Source organism: Paramisgurnus dabryanus, chromosome 11 (genome assembly GCF_030506205.2).
Source record: "Paramisgurnus dabryanus chromosome 11, PD_genome_1.1, whole genome shotgun sequence".
Classification (NCBI taxonomy): Eukaryota; Metazoa; Chordata; class Actinopteri; order Cypriniformes; family Cobitidae; genus Paramisgurnus; species Paramisgurnus dabryanus.
Window position 1 is genome coordinate 18,258,335 of NC_133347.1, and position 16,632 is coordinate 18,274,966.

General features: G+C 36.7%; 2 protein-coding genes across 3 annotated transcripts; both read left to right on the forward strand.

The window, feature by feature from the left end:
• Nucleotides 1-1,839: 1,839 nt before the first annotated feature.
• Nucleotides 1,840-11,114, forward strand: adora2aa (adenosine A2a receptor a). 2 transcript variants are annotated; one of them, XM_065247221.2, is made up of 3 exons: nucleotides 1,840-2,157; nucleotides 4,282-5,052; nucleotides 8,566-11,113. In XM_065247221.2, exons 2-3 carry the CDS (start codon nucleotides 4,718-4,720, stop codon nucleotides 9,551-9,553), a joined length of 1,323 nt encoding a protein of 440 aa, XP_065103293.1. In that variant the 5' UTR covers nucleotides 1,840-2,157; nucleotides 4,282-4,717; the 3' UTR covers nucleotides 9,554-11,113. The 2 variants fall into 2 exon arrangements, with proteins under 2 accessions (XP_065103293.1, XP_065103294.1); XM_065247222.2 differs by lacking the exon at nucleotides 1,840-2,157 and having other exon boundaries at nucleotides 4,683-5,052; nucleotides 8,566-11,114.
• Nucleotides 11,115-14,164: 3,050 nt separating this feature from the next.
• On the forward strand, nucleotides 14,165-15,738 carry LOC135730051 (uncharacterized protein CXorf65 homolog). The gene is made up of 5 exons (XM_065247941.1): nucleotides 14,165-14,276; nucleotides 14,553-14,639; nucleotides 14,908-15,030; nucleotides 15,125-15,193; nucleotides 15,620-15,738. The coding sequence occupies exons 1-5, from the start codon at nucleotides 14,252-14,254 to the stop codon at nucleotides 15,736-15,738; spliced, it is 423 nt and encodes a 140-aa protein (XP_065104013.1). The 5' UTR covers nucleotides 14,165-14,251.
• Nucleotides 15,739-16,632: the final 894 nt, after the last annotated feature.

A 16,632-nucleotide genomic window follows, 5' to 3' on the forward strand; every position in this document is an offset into this window, starting at 1 on the left:
CGTCAGTCATTATGAGTGGAAGAAAAGTCACATTTTATCCTGAATGAGACCAAATAATTAGCCTGCTTTACTGCACAGGGCCCTATTGTTGTGGTACCCATTGATTTTTATTCTTCATTGTTTTGTGTGAGGATCAAGATTAACCTAAATATACCAGGGTTAACTGCAGTTCAACACTTTTGTCCTGAGGACAAGTCACTAGTGTAAAACAACAACCAGGGAGTCTCAAGAGGACTTATTTTGATTAAGTATTCATTTTCTAAGACTAAACAAGCATTTTAATAAGTTATCACATCTGAACTGTATGGTTATTTTTATAATGAATATACATGATATGCAAAACTCTATTTTATTGAGTAAAAATTAGGAAGGGCCTTTAAATATTGCTGTGGACCTTGGTAGGGGGCTTAAAATCAATAAGTTTGAGATTCAATGGTGTAAAAATAAACACAAGCAATTCATTTTTGTCAATAAAATGGTTTTTATCAACCGAGTTTAGAAACAAGATTTATTTATTCTCATCATATCATGAATAACAGTTACAAATCAGTAATAGACGACTTAAAGGGGACATGTCATAATATTTTTTTTAAATTGTAAAATAAATCTTTGGTGTCCCCTGGCACACATGTGAAGTTTAAGCTCATAATATCAAATAGATAATTTATTATAGCATATTAAAGTTGCCACTTTGTAGGTGTGAGCAAAAATGTGCCATTTTGGGTGTGTCCTTTAAAATGCAAATGAGCCGATGAAATTCAAACACTGATCGCAATGATGGTAGTTTGATGCAATTCAAACTCAATTGTGCTGTCAATAATTTTTCTCTCCCTTTCTCTCTACACTGAACAAGCGTGCCGCACAAGCCCTGAAAAGTGAAGCCAATACGTCTCGATCGCCCCCAGTGACTGGTCCCAGTATAGGTCATAAACGCCATTTCCCCATGTTATTCAATGGGACTTGAGACCAACTAAAATTTTTTATTACACTTCAATTTTCTTTTTATCCGAAGCTGGTTTCTGTCATTTACTGTAGTTTTTATCACGCTGATGTAAAATCAAATGTTTGTTTTTAAAATAAGTTTGTTTTTAATTAGTTATTTAATGACATAACTGTGGTGTCACGTCATGATTGACAGCTGTGATATCGTGTGATATGCGCATTCTGCGAGGGCGGTGTCTTGATTTCGCAGCTTTACTTCCTGCTCACTACTGCACATGACTGGTCCCGAAATCGCTACTGCGCAGACTCAAGACCCAAGATGTCAGCGCCATATCGGGACTTCACTTTTTACAAATGGAAGAGAGCGAACAGGCATCGCCCATCTTTTTTACAGTCTATGGCACTAAATGGCAGTGCTGTGGTTGGATAGTGCAGATTAAGGGGCGGTATTATTATAATAAGATCTCCTTATGACATCATAAGGAGAGCCAAATATCAATGCCCGAATTTTTCACATGCCTGCAAAGAATGGTTTACTATAACTAAGTGACTGGGTTGATCTTTTTCACATTTTCTAGATTGATAGATGCACTGGGGCCCCAATTATATTCCACAATTTTTTTCATCGACGCATCAACATTTGATGTCACTCATTTAATTCAGTTTTGACATGACTATTATAAATATCAAGGTATTTCCCATAACGTTTTTTTACATTACGTAGGATGATTGTAGAAGACAGGAAATCACACATAAAGACTAATGGGTTTTTACAGACTAGGTCAGCTTTGCATCATCACCCAGCTGCACAAATGACAAGCAACCCTGTAAAAACCTAACCTTTAACTGAATTCTGATCTGTCAATCGTCAACTCGTTTCTTTGATACTGTATCATGGTGAGAAACGGTATCAGCAAGTCAAAAGGCTGGGAGCATGTGATAACCTGGTTCCTGTTTGAGGATTGGTCAAACACAATCTCTATAGGGTCCCTAGAGTCTGTCATCTCTCAGTAGTAATGTGACCGCGACCGCCGCATCAGACTCGAACATACCGGATCAAGCATCTGACTCCTTAACACGCAAATAAACACAAAGTTTCCTTCATATCTGAGGATCACACGCTCATCTGGAGGGGTTACATTTTCAGTTTTTGTCTACGTGACTTTCTGTTTTCATTTTTATTCAGTCATTCCTGGAGTTATATCAAGTATCATGGTAAGTCGACGGAACAGACAGACACATGCATTTTTAAAAGTTTTAACAAGTAAAGTTGTTTTAAACAATTGTGTACACACACACACACACACACACACATATGTAGCTTTTATTATAACGTAAATATGTGCGCACTTGTTAGTCTTTCTTCTTTTATAAAATCATTTCGTGTATTTACAGATTCGCTTTATTTCATTTACCTCAGGTTGCCACAAACTACAATTCATTTTCAATGAATGAAACTGGAGCAATTTATATACATGTTGCAGATTTTCAAAGTACTTTTATGTCTGAATGATAGAGAATTGGTTTAGCGGCTTTATAGCCTATTTAAGAAAGGTTTCATATCAGTTAACGTGTTTTTATAATAGCTTATCATTTGTTTCTGTGCATATGTCTTGCAGTTTACATAGATCTTGCTGTAGTAGATGTTTTAGTTACCTGACTTGACGGACACAACGTTGTTTTTTAGCATGATAAATAATTGACTGTAAGATTTTCAACAACAACGTTTTTATTTTTATCATCCCATCAGTCAGGTGAAGTAAAATATGGCTATTAACTTAAAATTCACATATCTGACCTACATCTATTTCCTCTGTGCTCGTTTTCATCTTTAGTATCAAAGTGCGTAGGGTGCTGTTAGAGATGATAAAATAATCTGAGTCAGATACAGTTTGCCGTTACTGTTATTTATGCATTCATTAAAAGCAAGTGATACAGATGCTCTCAGCCTTCATCCTTCACAGGAGTTTGCTGTTGAGTCTGCTGTTTTACCTCACAGCCTGCAGTGCCTTTTTAACATTCTCATGTAAACACAATGCACTGAAACCAGTAAACCACTGTAAGGCAAATAGACTATTGATCAAAGGATTAATCCCTGCGTTATCTTTCTTTATTGCTCCATTGTCATTTTACTTCCACAGATCCATATCAATGGCCGTGAGGCTGGCCGTCAGGCTCTACTTGTTTATTGTTTTGGGTTTTCTCACCTCTCAAGCGTCCCCCCACATTCATTTCTTGTCAATTCTCGCATTCCTTTCATGTCTTTGCGTTCTTCCGGTTTCCTGGTTCATGCATTCAGTCACACTTGTACAAAATGTCAGACAGTCTTGTCATGTTGACAAATAACTTGCATGTAAAATTATATACAAAAAGAATCTTGTATGTGGGGACAAGTTTCTGTCCAAGGAACGAATGTTCCCTAATACCACTTTGCCAACTACTACCGTAATAAAATATAGTAGCCAATCATATTTTAAGACATGTGCATAAACTAAACAGATATGCTGAATTTTGAGGCACATGTATTTTTTCTTGTAGTTTCGAGGTGAGTAACCTCAGGGTGCTTCTCTTCAGTAGCTACTCTGGGAATGTTCCTGAGCCTAAACTCTCGATGTTAAGCACTTTCGAATAGCTTCCCATAAACACTGAAACAAACTTCTGAGACATTTACAAAAGTTTTGGGTAATGTTATGCTTGAATTGAATTAACCATTCAGTTTAGTTATCCACTAAGTTGCTCTTATGAGTTTATTTCATAGACGTGAAGTATAAGGGTTACAATTTCAGCTGTGAGACTGCTAATACATTTTTGAAATCAAAAGTATAACATTAGTTAATGCACCATGAACTAACATTTACAATTGTTTTGGCATTAACCTTAACAAAGATTAATAAATGCGAAAAAATATATAAAACCTTATCGTAAAGTGTTACCAATAAATCCTGATTTTAATCTCCAACTCTGATATTTAGCTTACATTAATACAATTACATTATGGATAAGATTGATTCACGTTTTGTGAATCAATTCAGTGCATCCCTAGTTCAAGTCCCAGCTGTGCCGTGGATGTGTGTGGAGTTTGCTGTCTCCCTGTGTCATTGGGTTTCCTCTGGGTTTTTCGGTTTCTCCCACAGCCCAAAGACATGCAGATTAGGAGATACTAAATTGCCCTTACTCGGTACTTTGGACATCACTAAATCTACTTTGGATATTACTAAAATACTATGGACATTGCTAAATACTAATCCTCACCATGAATATAGCGATAGAAGTTGGTGTTATATAAGAAAGTATAAATCACAAGAAGTAACTTTGATCTGTTTTTGTCATTCTCTGCAGAGATTTGTTTTCCGGTTTACGACATGATTCTCCAGGGAACACAGTGGAAAACTGAATGATGATAGGAAGACACTGGACGGATGATTGGACTATCACATTTAATGTCTTGACATGGATTGTTCTTATTATCTGGTGATTTAAAACCTAATCTCTTTGACTGATCTAAGGAGACTTCCTATTTTCATTTTTTTTATTATACCAAGCGTGGATTGCAGTTTCTCTCAGGAAAATTCGCTTTTGGCATCCTTTTATTTAATCAACACTCTTGGCCAGCCCAGGAGCAATTTCTTTCTTTTTACCATTTAAAGTTTTAGTATCTACATAAAAAATCTCAGTCTCAGACTGACTCATAGCCTCTAGTGAGGTGGCTGGTGCTTCGGGCTGCAGCTATGGACATTAAGGCGAGCCATCATCCTTTCTTCCCAGCAACCTCACCATGCTGAGCAATGTCTTCGACGTGCTGTACATAACACTGGAGCTGCTGATCGCCCTGCTTTCTGTCCTGGGCAACGTGCTGGTCTGCTGGGCAGTGGGACTCAATAGCAACCTCCAGAGCATCACCAACTTCTTTGTTGTTTCGCTGGCCGTGGCGGACATCGCAGTGGGAGTGCTGGCCATCCCTTTCTCCATCGTGATCAGCACCGGTTTTTGTGCCAATTTCTACGGCTGTCTGTTTATCGCCTGCTTTGTGTTAGTGCTGACCCAGAGCTCCATATTTAGTCTTTTGGCCATTGCCATCGACCGCTACATTGCCATCAAAATTCCACTAAGGTGAGTGAAGTGGGTTGGTTAATGGAGAAAAGTGATAAATGGATGTTTGTGAACCTGTATGGATTTATCTGTGTAATCTTTTGCAGATCTCATTTTTTTTTAAAGAAAATATAAAGTATTATAAAAAAAAAAGTATTATAGTTGTAGAACAACTTTTGTGTTGTCAACAAGAAGATTATGCAGAAAGTGAATAACTAATATATTTCAATACTGGTTCATCTGTTTGTTACACAGACCTATTATATGACTTCAAAATGAAATAATATAAATCAAACATAGTCTGGACTACTATTTTGAAACTTTCAAGATGCTTTTTGTCATTTTGGAGCTTAAAACCCCTAATCCTGTTTTTCATTAGGTGCATTCTCCATTGAAGAGTAGAACAATAGGCGTGTAAATGATAACAGAAGTTTAAATTTGAAGTAAACTATTTTTTTAAGGAAGACTGGCAGTTATGTAGTCAGTGCGATTATCTTTGCAAATGTATCATATTTCAGGGCGGTTGCAGTGTCTCTGATCTCTAATGGTACCATGTGTCTTAAATCTGTTATTAGATTTTATAGACCAAATGTTTCATGTCACCTCAGTAAAACTGTCTTGGCCTTCCACCTTTTCCCCTATCTGAACTGATATAACCAACTAGCAGTTTTTGCTGGTGAGAAGCCTGGCTGTGTTGGTCCACCAAACCATCTTTAACTAGCATTAACCAGACTCAGCCGGCATGAAAGTTCGTGCTGATCGCACATGATCTTTTCAGTGGGGAATTAACTACACAGTTCCCATTTGTCGGGACAAGCAAACCGTTAATCACAGCCAGCTTAGCAACATGACATGAACTTATGAACCCAGCAATTGGACACATCATATTCTTCCATTAAACATACAATTCTTGGCTGTTTTGCGGTGAAAAATAGATCTTAATTTTGTGTTTCTTTGACCATAACCCGTCATAAATCTGATTTACTTTGTAATGTTTTGCTGATAGTTTTTACAGACCTCAATATGTTTTCAGCAAATCACAAATAATTTATCGGAGGTTCGTTTTTTATTAAAACTTTCGATATGAAAGGTTTATTATTTTTTATGTAAGTTAATATGAAATATATAATCCTTAAAGTCTCTATAAAGTAGTGGACAGTTCTGCTTATTAATAGCACAGCATGTGAAAGTGTCTGCGCATCTCCATGTCCTGTCTGGACTGTCCCGGAGGCAGGTTTTGGATGGGTGGTGGTGGTGGGGTTGTTTTCTCTGTGCGCATCACTGAACTTTCACATCTGGAGAATGAGAGAGAGAGAAATAGAGGCCAAGGAACTCAGCTGTTCTCCCACACTGGCCAAAAAAAAACGCTCTGAAAATAGATTTGTGTTCCAAACAGTGACATTTCCATGCACATTCTTTCTTTTTTAATTGCTCCAATGAGAGCGTTTGCGGGAAACACTTTGAATGGATGCTAGATCTTCAGGACTGTGGTGGTTGTGGTAGGGCTGCTATGTTCCTGTTGAGTCTAAATTTCACTATTGTGAAATGCCAACTCAGAGATTCGAATCCTAGTTTTTAACATCAAATTCTTTTCTGTGGCAAAAAAGGTTTGACTTAGCTGTTAATCAAAGCAAAATATTAAAACTTTTTATTTATTGACATTTTTTTCATAGCAACATTTCAATAAAGCACACCATATGGCAGTGGTTTCCAAACTAGAGGGTCGAAGATGATGCCAGGGCCCCCAGTTTTATGACATTTTGTAAAATATATTACTTTATTATAAATTTTGTGCACTACATTGTTTCATTTAATGTGCTTTGTTTAATTCAGATTTTAAGTTTGAGATTGTTTTTGTCATGAATTTTCATTGGTAGGGACGCAAAGGGATGCACACAAAGGGGATGCACTGCGAAAAGTTTGAGAACCACTGCTAGTCAGCAAAAAAAGGTTTCAAAAATGATCTTTGTCTGGATGTATTGTTTCATGAAGAACCCTTCAATGTCCACAGACTGTATAATTGTAGGGAAATAGTTATTTTAAGAACTTTTGGCAGCCGGTGACTTCTCTTCAGAGGGACACAAATTCAAATTATGTGTTGGGAGTGTCACGTAAACCTATGTGCATCATGTGTCATGTCAAAATATGTGCCACACGAAAAAAGCGGTGAAAGGGTTTATGAGAAAAGAGATGCTCACGTTGACAAAATACTCGCAAGACACTATCTTAAAGTGCACCTATTTCATTGCTAAAAACAACTTTATTTTCTGTATTTGGTATAATACAATGTGTTTGCGTGGTTTATGGTTAAAAAAACACATTATTTTCCACATACCGTACAATTTTGTAGCCCCAGATTTCACTCTCTTCCTAAAACGCACAGTTTTTTTATAAAACTAATGGATTTGAAAAGCTCTGTGTCCCTGATTGGCCAGCTAATCTGAACGTTGTGATTGGCCTGAATACCTCTGACGTCAGCCGGAAATGTGACGCTCCTTACCATGTTAGAAAAGATTTGATTGTTATGCAATGCTAACAGGAGTTAACTTAGAGATTTACATTGGAGACGATAACTCATCATTTACTTTGGGGTTTGTACCTTTTGCATATTGTTAACATGTACTAATACACACTTACACACACCAAAGGAAATTTAAAATCTTGAATCGTACCATTGGTACTCTTTAACACTAAACTCTGATTTCACATAAGATTTAGCGAGAATCTGGCAAACGTGAGAGTCTCTTTATCATAAACCCCTTCGTAGTGTCTGAAGCAGGCACGTATTTTGACATCACGCATGATGCACATGGGTTCACATGAAGCGCCAAACACATATTTTGACATGACGAGCCACACACATGACAGGCTAAGCATTGTGCGCCCTCTATAAAGAAGTCACCGGCCGCCACTGCTTTTGACTTAAAAGAACAAAAAAATGTTTGTCTGTGTCATCATTGCGAAAAACCCTTGTAGAACCTTTATTTTTAAGAGTCTATGATAAAATACAAGGAATATATGAAAATCTCTAATGCAACATCTACTAAATGCCACCTCCATCTAAATTCAGAAATACCGGTTTGTTGGCAGAATCCATTAAACACCACAACAATTTTTCAGCAAAGTCCTCTAAGTGCATAATGTATGTTAAGCTGAAAGAGATTTTAACTCGGATGAAAGAGGTTTACTGAATATATTTGGATATCGCACTTAGAGGGATTTGCATCTGAGGTCTTTATATGTAACTAACGTGAACTTTGGTGGCACCTTTACTGTGACTTTCGTAAATATTGAGGTGGTGTTTACTCATGGTGTGAACCAGTCTGTGAAAACCCAGCTAAAGTCGTTTGACTGTTTTCTACATAAAGTCGTTCTACATTACATAAAGATCATTCTGTAGAAATCAAACAAAAACAGGGTCACAATTATGATGATTTTGACATGATAACACCATAAGAGATGTTGGAACCCCTAGATGTGTAATCTAGACAAACACAAAAAACTGAAAGATTATTTTTTTCTCTCTTTTTTTAGATACAACAGTCTAGTAACAGCACAGCGTGCCAAAGGCATTATTGCATTGTGCTGGGTTCTGTCGGTCATCATCGGCCTGACGCCCATGCTAGGCTGGCACAAAACCCGCTCAGGAGAGCCCCTCAACACCACCTGTCATCCCGGCATGATGGAGTGTTTGTTCGAGGAGGTTGTCGTCATGGACTACATGGTTTACTTCAACTTTTTTGCTTGCGTCCTGGTCCCTCTGCTTCTCATGCTGGCCATCTACCTGCGGATCTTCATGGCTGCGCGCCACCAACTCAAATGCATCGAGTCCAAAGCCGTGCCGTGTGAGCTCAAGTCTCGCTCCACCCTGCAGAAAGAAGTCCATGCAGCCAAGTCACTGGCCATCATTGTCGGCCTGTTCGCCGTGTGCTGGCTGCCACTTCACATCATCAACTGTTTCACTTTGTTTTGTCCGCAGTGTGAACGGCCGCCGCTTATCATCATGTACCTGGCTATAATCCTGTCACATGCGAACTCAGTCGTAAACCCCTTTATCTACGCCTACCGCATTCGTGAGTTTCGATATACCTTTAGAAAGATTGTGCGCTATCATGTTTTGGGCAGACGGGAGCCGCTTTCTTGCAACGGAAGCACCCGTACATCGACCCGAGCGAGCTTGGCGGACTCGCTCAGAATTAAAGTCAACGGCCTGGTGCGTGACCTCTACATAGAGCAGAGCAGCACCACCAGCAGTTGTGAAAGTGCAGAGCCCGGGCACACGCACAGACCTACTGCCACAGAAAACTCGATTTTGGACAACCAGGATCTCACAAACACCCACAAGCCTCGGGTGGATCCTGTACTAAGGCATCTAGAGTCTCCGCTCACAGGGAACAATCAGGGCAGGAAGCATGCCATACTTGATATTACGGAGGGGAAGGGTCTGCCCTCTCCTCTTCACATCAAAGCAGCTCTGTATCTACAAACAGGCCACTGTACTGAACTCACAGAGGTTTCCTGATAGCGGGTACTTTATCGATTGAGGGATTCTGAACGTATTTAGTTGCTACATTTAAAGGACCTGCAAGACACTAAAATGATGGTGTGAGCAATTTAGCAGCTCTGATCTAAATGTGTACATTTTAATATTGTAATGGTTGTAACAGTGATGTAAAACATGTAAATGTTCATGGTGTTATATCAAACATTTCTTTATATTAAATTCTTTATATGAAAAAATTCTGCATACAGATTTTCTTGTGATGTTGGACATGCAAAATTGCTTTATGTCTGTTTCACACCGAATAGGTAAACATAAGCGGGAAATAGGCAGCATGTATGGAGAGCATTTGCAAACATCTGTCTAATGCCAGTTCAACAAGTTCACATTATTTTAAATACATATATGAGCAAAACCTCATCAAAAAGCTTGTTTTACTGTTGATGTGTCTGATTTAATTTTAGCCACATTGTTTTTAAGCTCTTTCTGATCCATTTAATGGAAATATGGGTTAAAGACAGATAAAAAGACCATCACGCTTTGTATGTTTCTCTAAAGTTAATGGGGATTCACTCTGTGCAGGAGAAAGCGAATGACAGCATGATGCAATAAAAAGGGGACATATCATGAAAATCTGACTTTTCCATGTTTAAGTGCTATAATTGGGTCCCCAGTGCTTCTTTCAACCTAGAAAATGTGAAAAAGATCAACCCAGTTACTTACTTAGTAAACCATTCTCTGCAAGCATGTGAAAAAATAAGTCATTGAAATTTGGCTCCCCTTGTGATGTCAGAAGGGGATAATACCGCCCCTTAATCTGCACTATTCAACCACGGTACTGCCACTGAGTGCAGAGATCAGCTCATTTGCATTTAAAAGGAGATTTAAAACGGCACATTTTTGCTTACACCTGGCAATTTTAACTTGCTATAATAAATTATCTATATGGTATTTTGAGCTAGAACTTCACATATGTACTCTGGGGACACCAAAGATTTATGTGACATATTGTAAAATGTCCCCTTTAATTTAAATATAATGCAAAATGTCTGATATTACACTACCTAGTCAATGTTGAAAAATCATACTTATTTAAATCCATTGCTTGTGTTTTTGTGCTATGCCTATCTGTCAAAATGTACATCTGTAGAAATCTGGTCATTCATTAGTGGCACAGAAACAGCAATGAAGCAAGACATTTTTATCGAACACATGAATAAATGGCAATTACTCAGCCGTATGGAGGGTTGCCAGTTTTATAATTACATTAGGTCTTTAAAGATAATACAGTTTGTGTTATAAATGAGGATGTTCATGTAACATTCGATTAAGGCCTGATTATAATCTGTCATACCAAACAAGTGTTATTTGTCATGACTGAGTGTCTACTGGGTCTCAGGAGAATCCAGACTACTGTAAATTAAAGCCAGGGAAAAACTCATTATGTGGGTCTTTGAACTTTTCTTTTGACAGTTCATTTCCTTGAAATGCATGCACTTGTAAAATGAATCTTAGATTAAGTAAATATAACCCAAAAAAGACTTACCCAAGTGCATTTTTTTTCAAGAACACATAATGACTAATGAATTTTAATCCTTTTTAGTAAGCACAAGCATAGCTCGCTGTTGAGTTGAATGAATGTATTTTTCTGGGAAATGTATCATTTGCCGTCTTAGAATGAGTAATTCATTATGTTACTGTCAGTGTACTTGTTAGGAGAGTTAATACAGTGTAATTTAAGACAATACGCATTAAAGAGGACTTTTGCACTTCGCAATTTTGGCATTTTTAGGTTGTTTACATATATCACAAACACATAGTATCGAACAATTAATTGAAATTAAGGGACTGCAAAGAACATTAAACATTATAATTAAAAATGAAGTTCATGAATTAAATTCTTAATGCTTCATTTATAGTGTACAGCTTATAAAAGGTATGCATAGTCTGTTTTGTTTTTGCTCTATCACACGCTGAAGGGTCTTAACATCCTAACATTGTATTTTCCCAGACTTTCCTCAAGTCCCGAAAGATCCCAGGTTACAAAGGGTGCACTAGCAGCCCCCCAGGGACTTTTAAGATATCTGTAGTATTTTAGGCTAACATTCTTCTAAAGTGAGCTCAGGGTATGATATATGATATACGAGTGTGTCAAACTGAAAAATGTGGTTATAGATAAAAGATCAAGGGTGGTTGTGCTTTAAAATGATTTTCAGGCGTTGAAAAACTGTTGTAGATGAGCATTAGGTAAGTAAAAAACCTTCAGTGCATCATCGTTGACACAGTTGGTGACGTGAACAGTAAGTGCAATTGGTGCCTCAAACATGTTAACTAATGTGCGTGTCATCGTTTATATTTGCTCAATACCCTTCGATGGGCATACTGTGAAAGTGATGTTTGTTTCATGGGGAAAGAGTTAAATAAACGCATGTAGAAACATGGTGCGCCACACATTTGGCTTTTATTGAGGATGAAAAAGCTCAGCAAACAAGCTGATTGGTTTAATCTTTGACATGAAGGTTGTAGAGGGCTTCATATCACATCTAAAGTTGGGGAAAATATCTGTTGATGAAGCTGATGATGTTTACACACTGATAACATTTTTTTTCTGAGAAGGCAGTGAGGTCGAGCTGCATTCTGGGGACTGGAGAAAAACTAATAGATGAAATCTGAGGCTTATGTCTGCCCAGGGATGTGTTGTCATGGAGTTGGTGCGTTTCTTAAGACCTGTCACTACCCAGATTTACTGGATCTGCCATAATATCATAAAATACAAGGGACTATGTCATGCCAATTGTCTTTACAATATATATTATTGTTATCAATGTAATATTGTACTTCATTTTATTATAGCCTCATATATATTTTTTAAATACTGAAACAGAATATGCTCAAAACCAGTAAGAGCACAATTTATAATGTACAGAAGAGGCATCATGCCCTTTCAAACTGTTATTTTGCATGCAACCTCAAAATCAAAGAAGCGTCATTAATCTGTAACTTGTCTTTTAATCTGTTTAATATGCAAAATATTATTAATTCTATGCTGGATCCTTGTCACTTTTCAGAGATTTTTGGCATTTTGATAGTGTTTTGATTACATTACTTTATTCTGGCCTTGCAGTCAGCGCAGTCGCAGACGTCATCAGCGTCTGAGCCCGTTCGCGAGCTCTTTGCTGCCGTTGCTGCATTTTGCCATCCGAGCAACTAAATTGTGTAAGAAACGCTCACAACATTTCCAAACCCCAGTACGGTAATGTGCAGTTAACCTCCTCTGTGTAGAAAATGTACGTTTAAAATGTGACCGTATCAACGTAATATTAGTAGAGATTTCTAGATTCATCTTGGCACAACGCCAAAGTTCGTCAGAGTTCACGGGGGCGCGGAATCAAACATGCTCGCATATGAGGTAAAATTGAATGCAAAAATCCGTTCCTCTAATAATTTTATCTAAACAAATATATATTTTTAAATCATTATTGAACATTAAAATCAATCACGTGGCTATAGCTTATGTAATTTTCATTGTTTTTATACTTTATGGATTTAAAATTACATTAATGATAATGCAGTTGTTGTGCAAAATGCATTAATGACACAATTAAACAAGTCATTAAACAAAACGTAAATAAACAAAACATGCCGTTTCAGATGTAAATATGATGCCAGTATGTCATTATTCCGATTGAATAGTATTTGATATGAAAGTTAGTCAACACTTTTATTTTGGAGGTTTTTGCATTAAGGCCGGGGCCCTCAAATTGTTAGTAATGTAAGTGCCATGGAAAAGACTGAAAGCTCAATAATATTTCGTTTGATGTCTGTGTATGCAGAAATTTCTAGTAGATTTTCTAGAATCTCTTAAACCATTTACATTACAGCTTCAAAAATTATTTGTTCATTACACAATGATTTAGACCATTAGATAAGAGGTGATAAGAAAACCATGATCAGTAAATGATCATTAGTCAATGTGGTTTCATTGTAGATCAAATGAACTGGACTTGAGAAATTTGGGAACAAAACATTCAAATGGAGGCCATCAGCTTTACTTCTACATGGGACAAATAGCAACAGAAATTTAAATACATAGTGGCCTTATCTTTTTTAAGACAAGAGTTATGTGATGGGCATTTTTTATTTAAGTTGGTAGATAAAATTATTATCACATTATGTTATGTGTGTTTAAAATCATGATATAGAGTACATAGATTTATTCAACAAAACACATAACAGATGAGAACTTCAAGTAAAATAACCTGTCTATCTGTGTACAGACTCCATGGAGACAAATAAGACCAGACTGCTTTATAAACAAGAGCCTTTCTATCCTTTCAAAGGGTTGAAAGAGAGAGAGAAAAGAGTACGAGACATGAGTATAGAGTAAAAAAGATAGCCTGTGTAATATGATGTTTATATAATAAGAATTCTATGCCAGTAATGGAGTTCATCCATAGTTCAGTTGTGGCACAGCAGAATAAAATGCCAAGTGCTATACTTTGAGTCTCTTTATAGTCTGCCTAATTCATTCACTACAGTGAAAGAACAATATAGCGTTCCTCATAAACCAGGGCTTTGTCTCTAGGTATGGCTGTAGTCAACAACATTATCCGACCTTTTATTTTGGCACTGTCTGAACAGACCACGTCCATTGCCGCTGCTGTGAGAACCCTGGGCAGTTGAAACCTTATCAGAAAAGTCAATGTTATTCACATTGAGATGTTTGTTACTGTGATTTTGGATGGTAAGTGCAGGGCGATTTTTATATTTAGTTTAGTGCAGACATTTATTTTGTTGTTTGACCTTTCATTAGTCAAATTATTAAATAATGTTTTGTAAAACATTGTTCTTTCAAGGTTAACTTTAAAGTAGCTATATGTAGTGTTTATAAGTAATAATCATTAAAGTCATACAATTTATTTTTTGACAAGATTTACATTTACAAATTTCCTGGTTTTAAGCTAAAATTTTTGTAATATTTAAAATTTTACTACGATTTACTATAATACATTTCTCGCAGAAGGAAGAGAACAGCTATTGAACCTAGACTGCAGTATTATATACTTTATCCATTGTCTAAAAGAAAAATGCGGTCTGGATCTGGAAGGTAAATTAAAGTCTATCTATTGGATTATTGTGTTTTTTTGTATAAAATTAAATTCAAATTGTAATGGTAAATTAGATTTAAACATATTTTGAGGAATGGTATTTTTCCAGAACTCATAATCATGATGTTGTAAATGGTTGCCAGGATGTTGCTGTTGTTTCTAAGGTGTTCTGAATGGTTGTTAGCATCACTTAGAGGTCACATCGACAAACTCTAGGTTACATGTTTAATGCACCAAAAATTCGAAATCATTCTGATTGGTCTGTAGATAGTGTGGATTTAATGGATAGGGATGGTAAGCTGATGAACCTGACAGAGAGAGTGCAGAGCATTGATCTTGTCAGCAGTGTGCTGAAGGAGAGAGAGACCTATATTCCAGTAAGGGTGTCACGTGAGTTTTCTCTTATACCTCTTCATTTTCATCAGATATGAAGGAATCAAGTCAAATGAATGAAGACAGTCCACATGATTGTTGTCTTTTGCAGGTGAAGGAATGGAAGGACCTAAATATTCTGCAGTGTTTGACTATGGGACCTGTCACCCTGAGCTCACAGGCAATACATTTATCATTGATTATGAACTTTTTGTAATAATTATTATGAAAAATTGGCACCTGTGAAAGTATCTTTCTGCACATTACAAAGAACTGCATTGCTTTTGCATTTCTGTGTTTTTTTATAAAAAGGAAGTTTTAAGGCAAATAAGTGTTATGTGATACATTACACACAATGCTTTTATTGGTCAGTTGTTGTCACTCTCTATTTAAGTTATTTGGTTGCCTTAAAATTTTGAGTTAATTCAATTTAAAACTATTAGTTGACCATTTTTACACAACTTTTTTGGGTCAACTAATATTTTCAAGTTGAATGAGCTCAAAATTGTAAGGCAACTTTTTTTAGGTTGAACCAACAAATCTTACCAATAATCAAAATGTTACGATGTATTTATTATAGTATTAACTTTCTTTTGTGCTTCTTTAGAGGTCCTTAGAAAGTTGTCAAATCGTGACAAAAGGGGCGTGGTATCAAAAAAGGGAGGAGTCAGTCAAAACCGCATCAAAGCTGCTGTCAGGAAGAGTATGGCAATACCTCGAAGCTGATTTGATACTTTTATACTTGGATTGTTTACACTATTAAAAACAGTTTTTACAATTAATTTGAGTACTTCTCTGTTGGAGTGGCCACAGTTACACTAGCAACAACAATCACCACAATACCCTGTGAATTTTAAGAGCACCTATTGTCCGAGGTTTCCTTTACATTTCCTTTGGTGTGTGTGTATTAGTACATGTTAAAAATATACAAAAGGTAAATACCCTAAAGTAAACAATGATGCAGGTTATCTTCTCCAACGTAAATCTCTTTTCTTGGACTACAACAAACACCCGGACTGTAGGCAACAGTTAACTTTCTGGGATTGGTGATGTAGACAAGACTGACATTATCATAATTCCTCCCGCTTTGAAATCAGCCTGTAAGTTAACTCCTGTTAGCAACCAAACCTTTCAAACATGGTAAGTAGCATCACATTTCTGGCTGACGTCAGAGGTATTCAGACCAATCTGGGACACAGAGCTTTTCAAAACCGTGCGTTTTAGGAAGAGAGTGAAATCTGGAGCTACAAAAATGTACGGTATGTGGAAAATAATGTGTTTTTTAAACCACTCGAACACATTGTATTATACCAAATACACAAAATAACATTGTTTTTACCAATGAAATAGGTGCTCTTTAAACAGATCTATGAAAAGAATTCTGAACTGAACTATGTTCATTTGAAGATTTTTAGGATTGCACTTGTTATGTTAATAAAATAATTCATGTCTAATAATTTACGTCTGTGGCAACTAGCTATTTATTAATATTAGATATATACACATACAGCCGGTTGTCATCGTAAAATAACCACCTCAGAGTAACACAAGACATGATCTGATCTGTATGTATCTGTATCTATCAGTATTAATGACATTTCATATACTCTCGGATTGTGG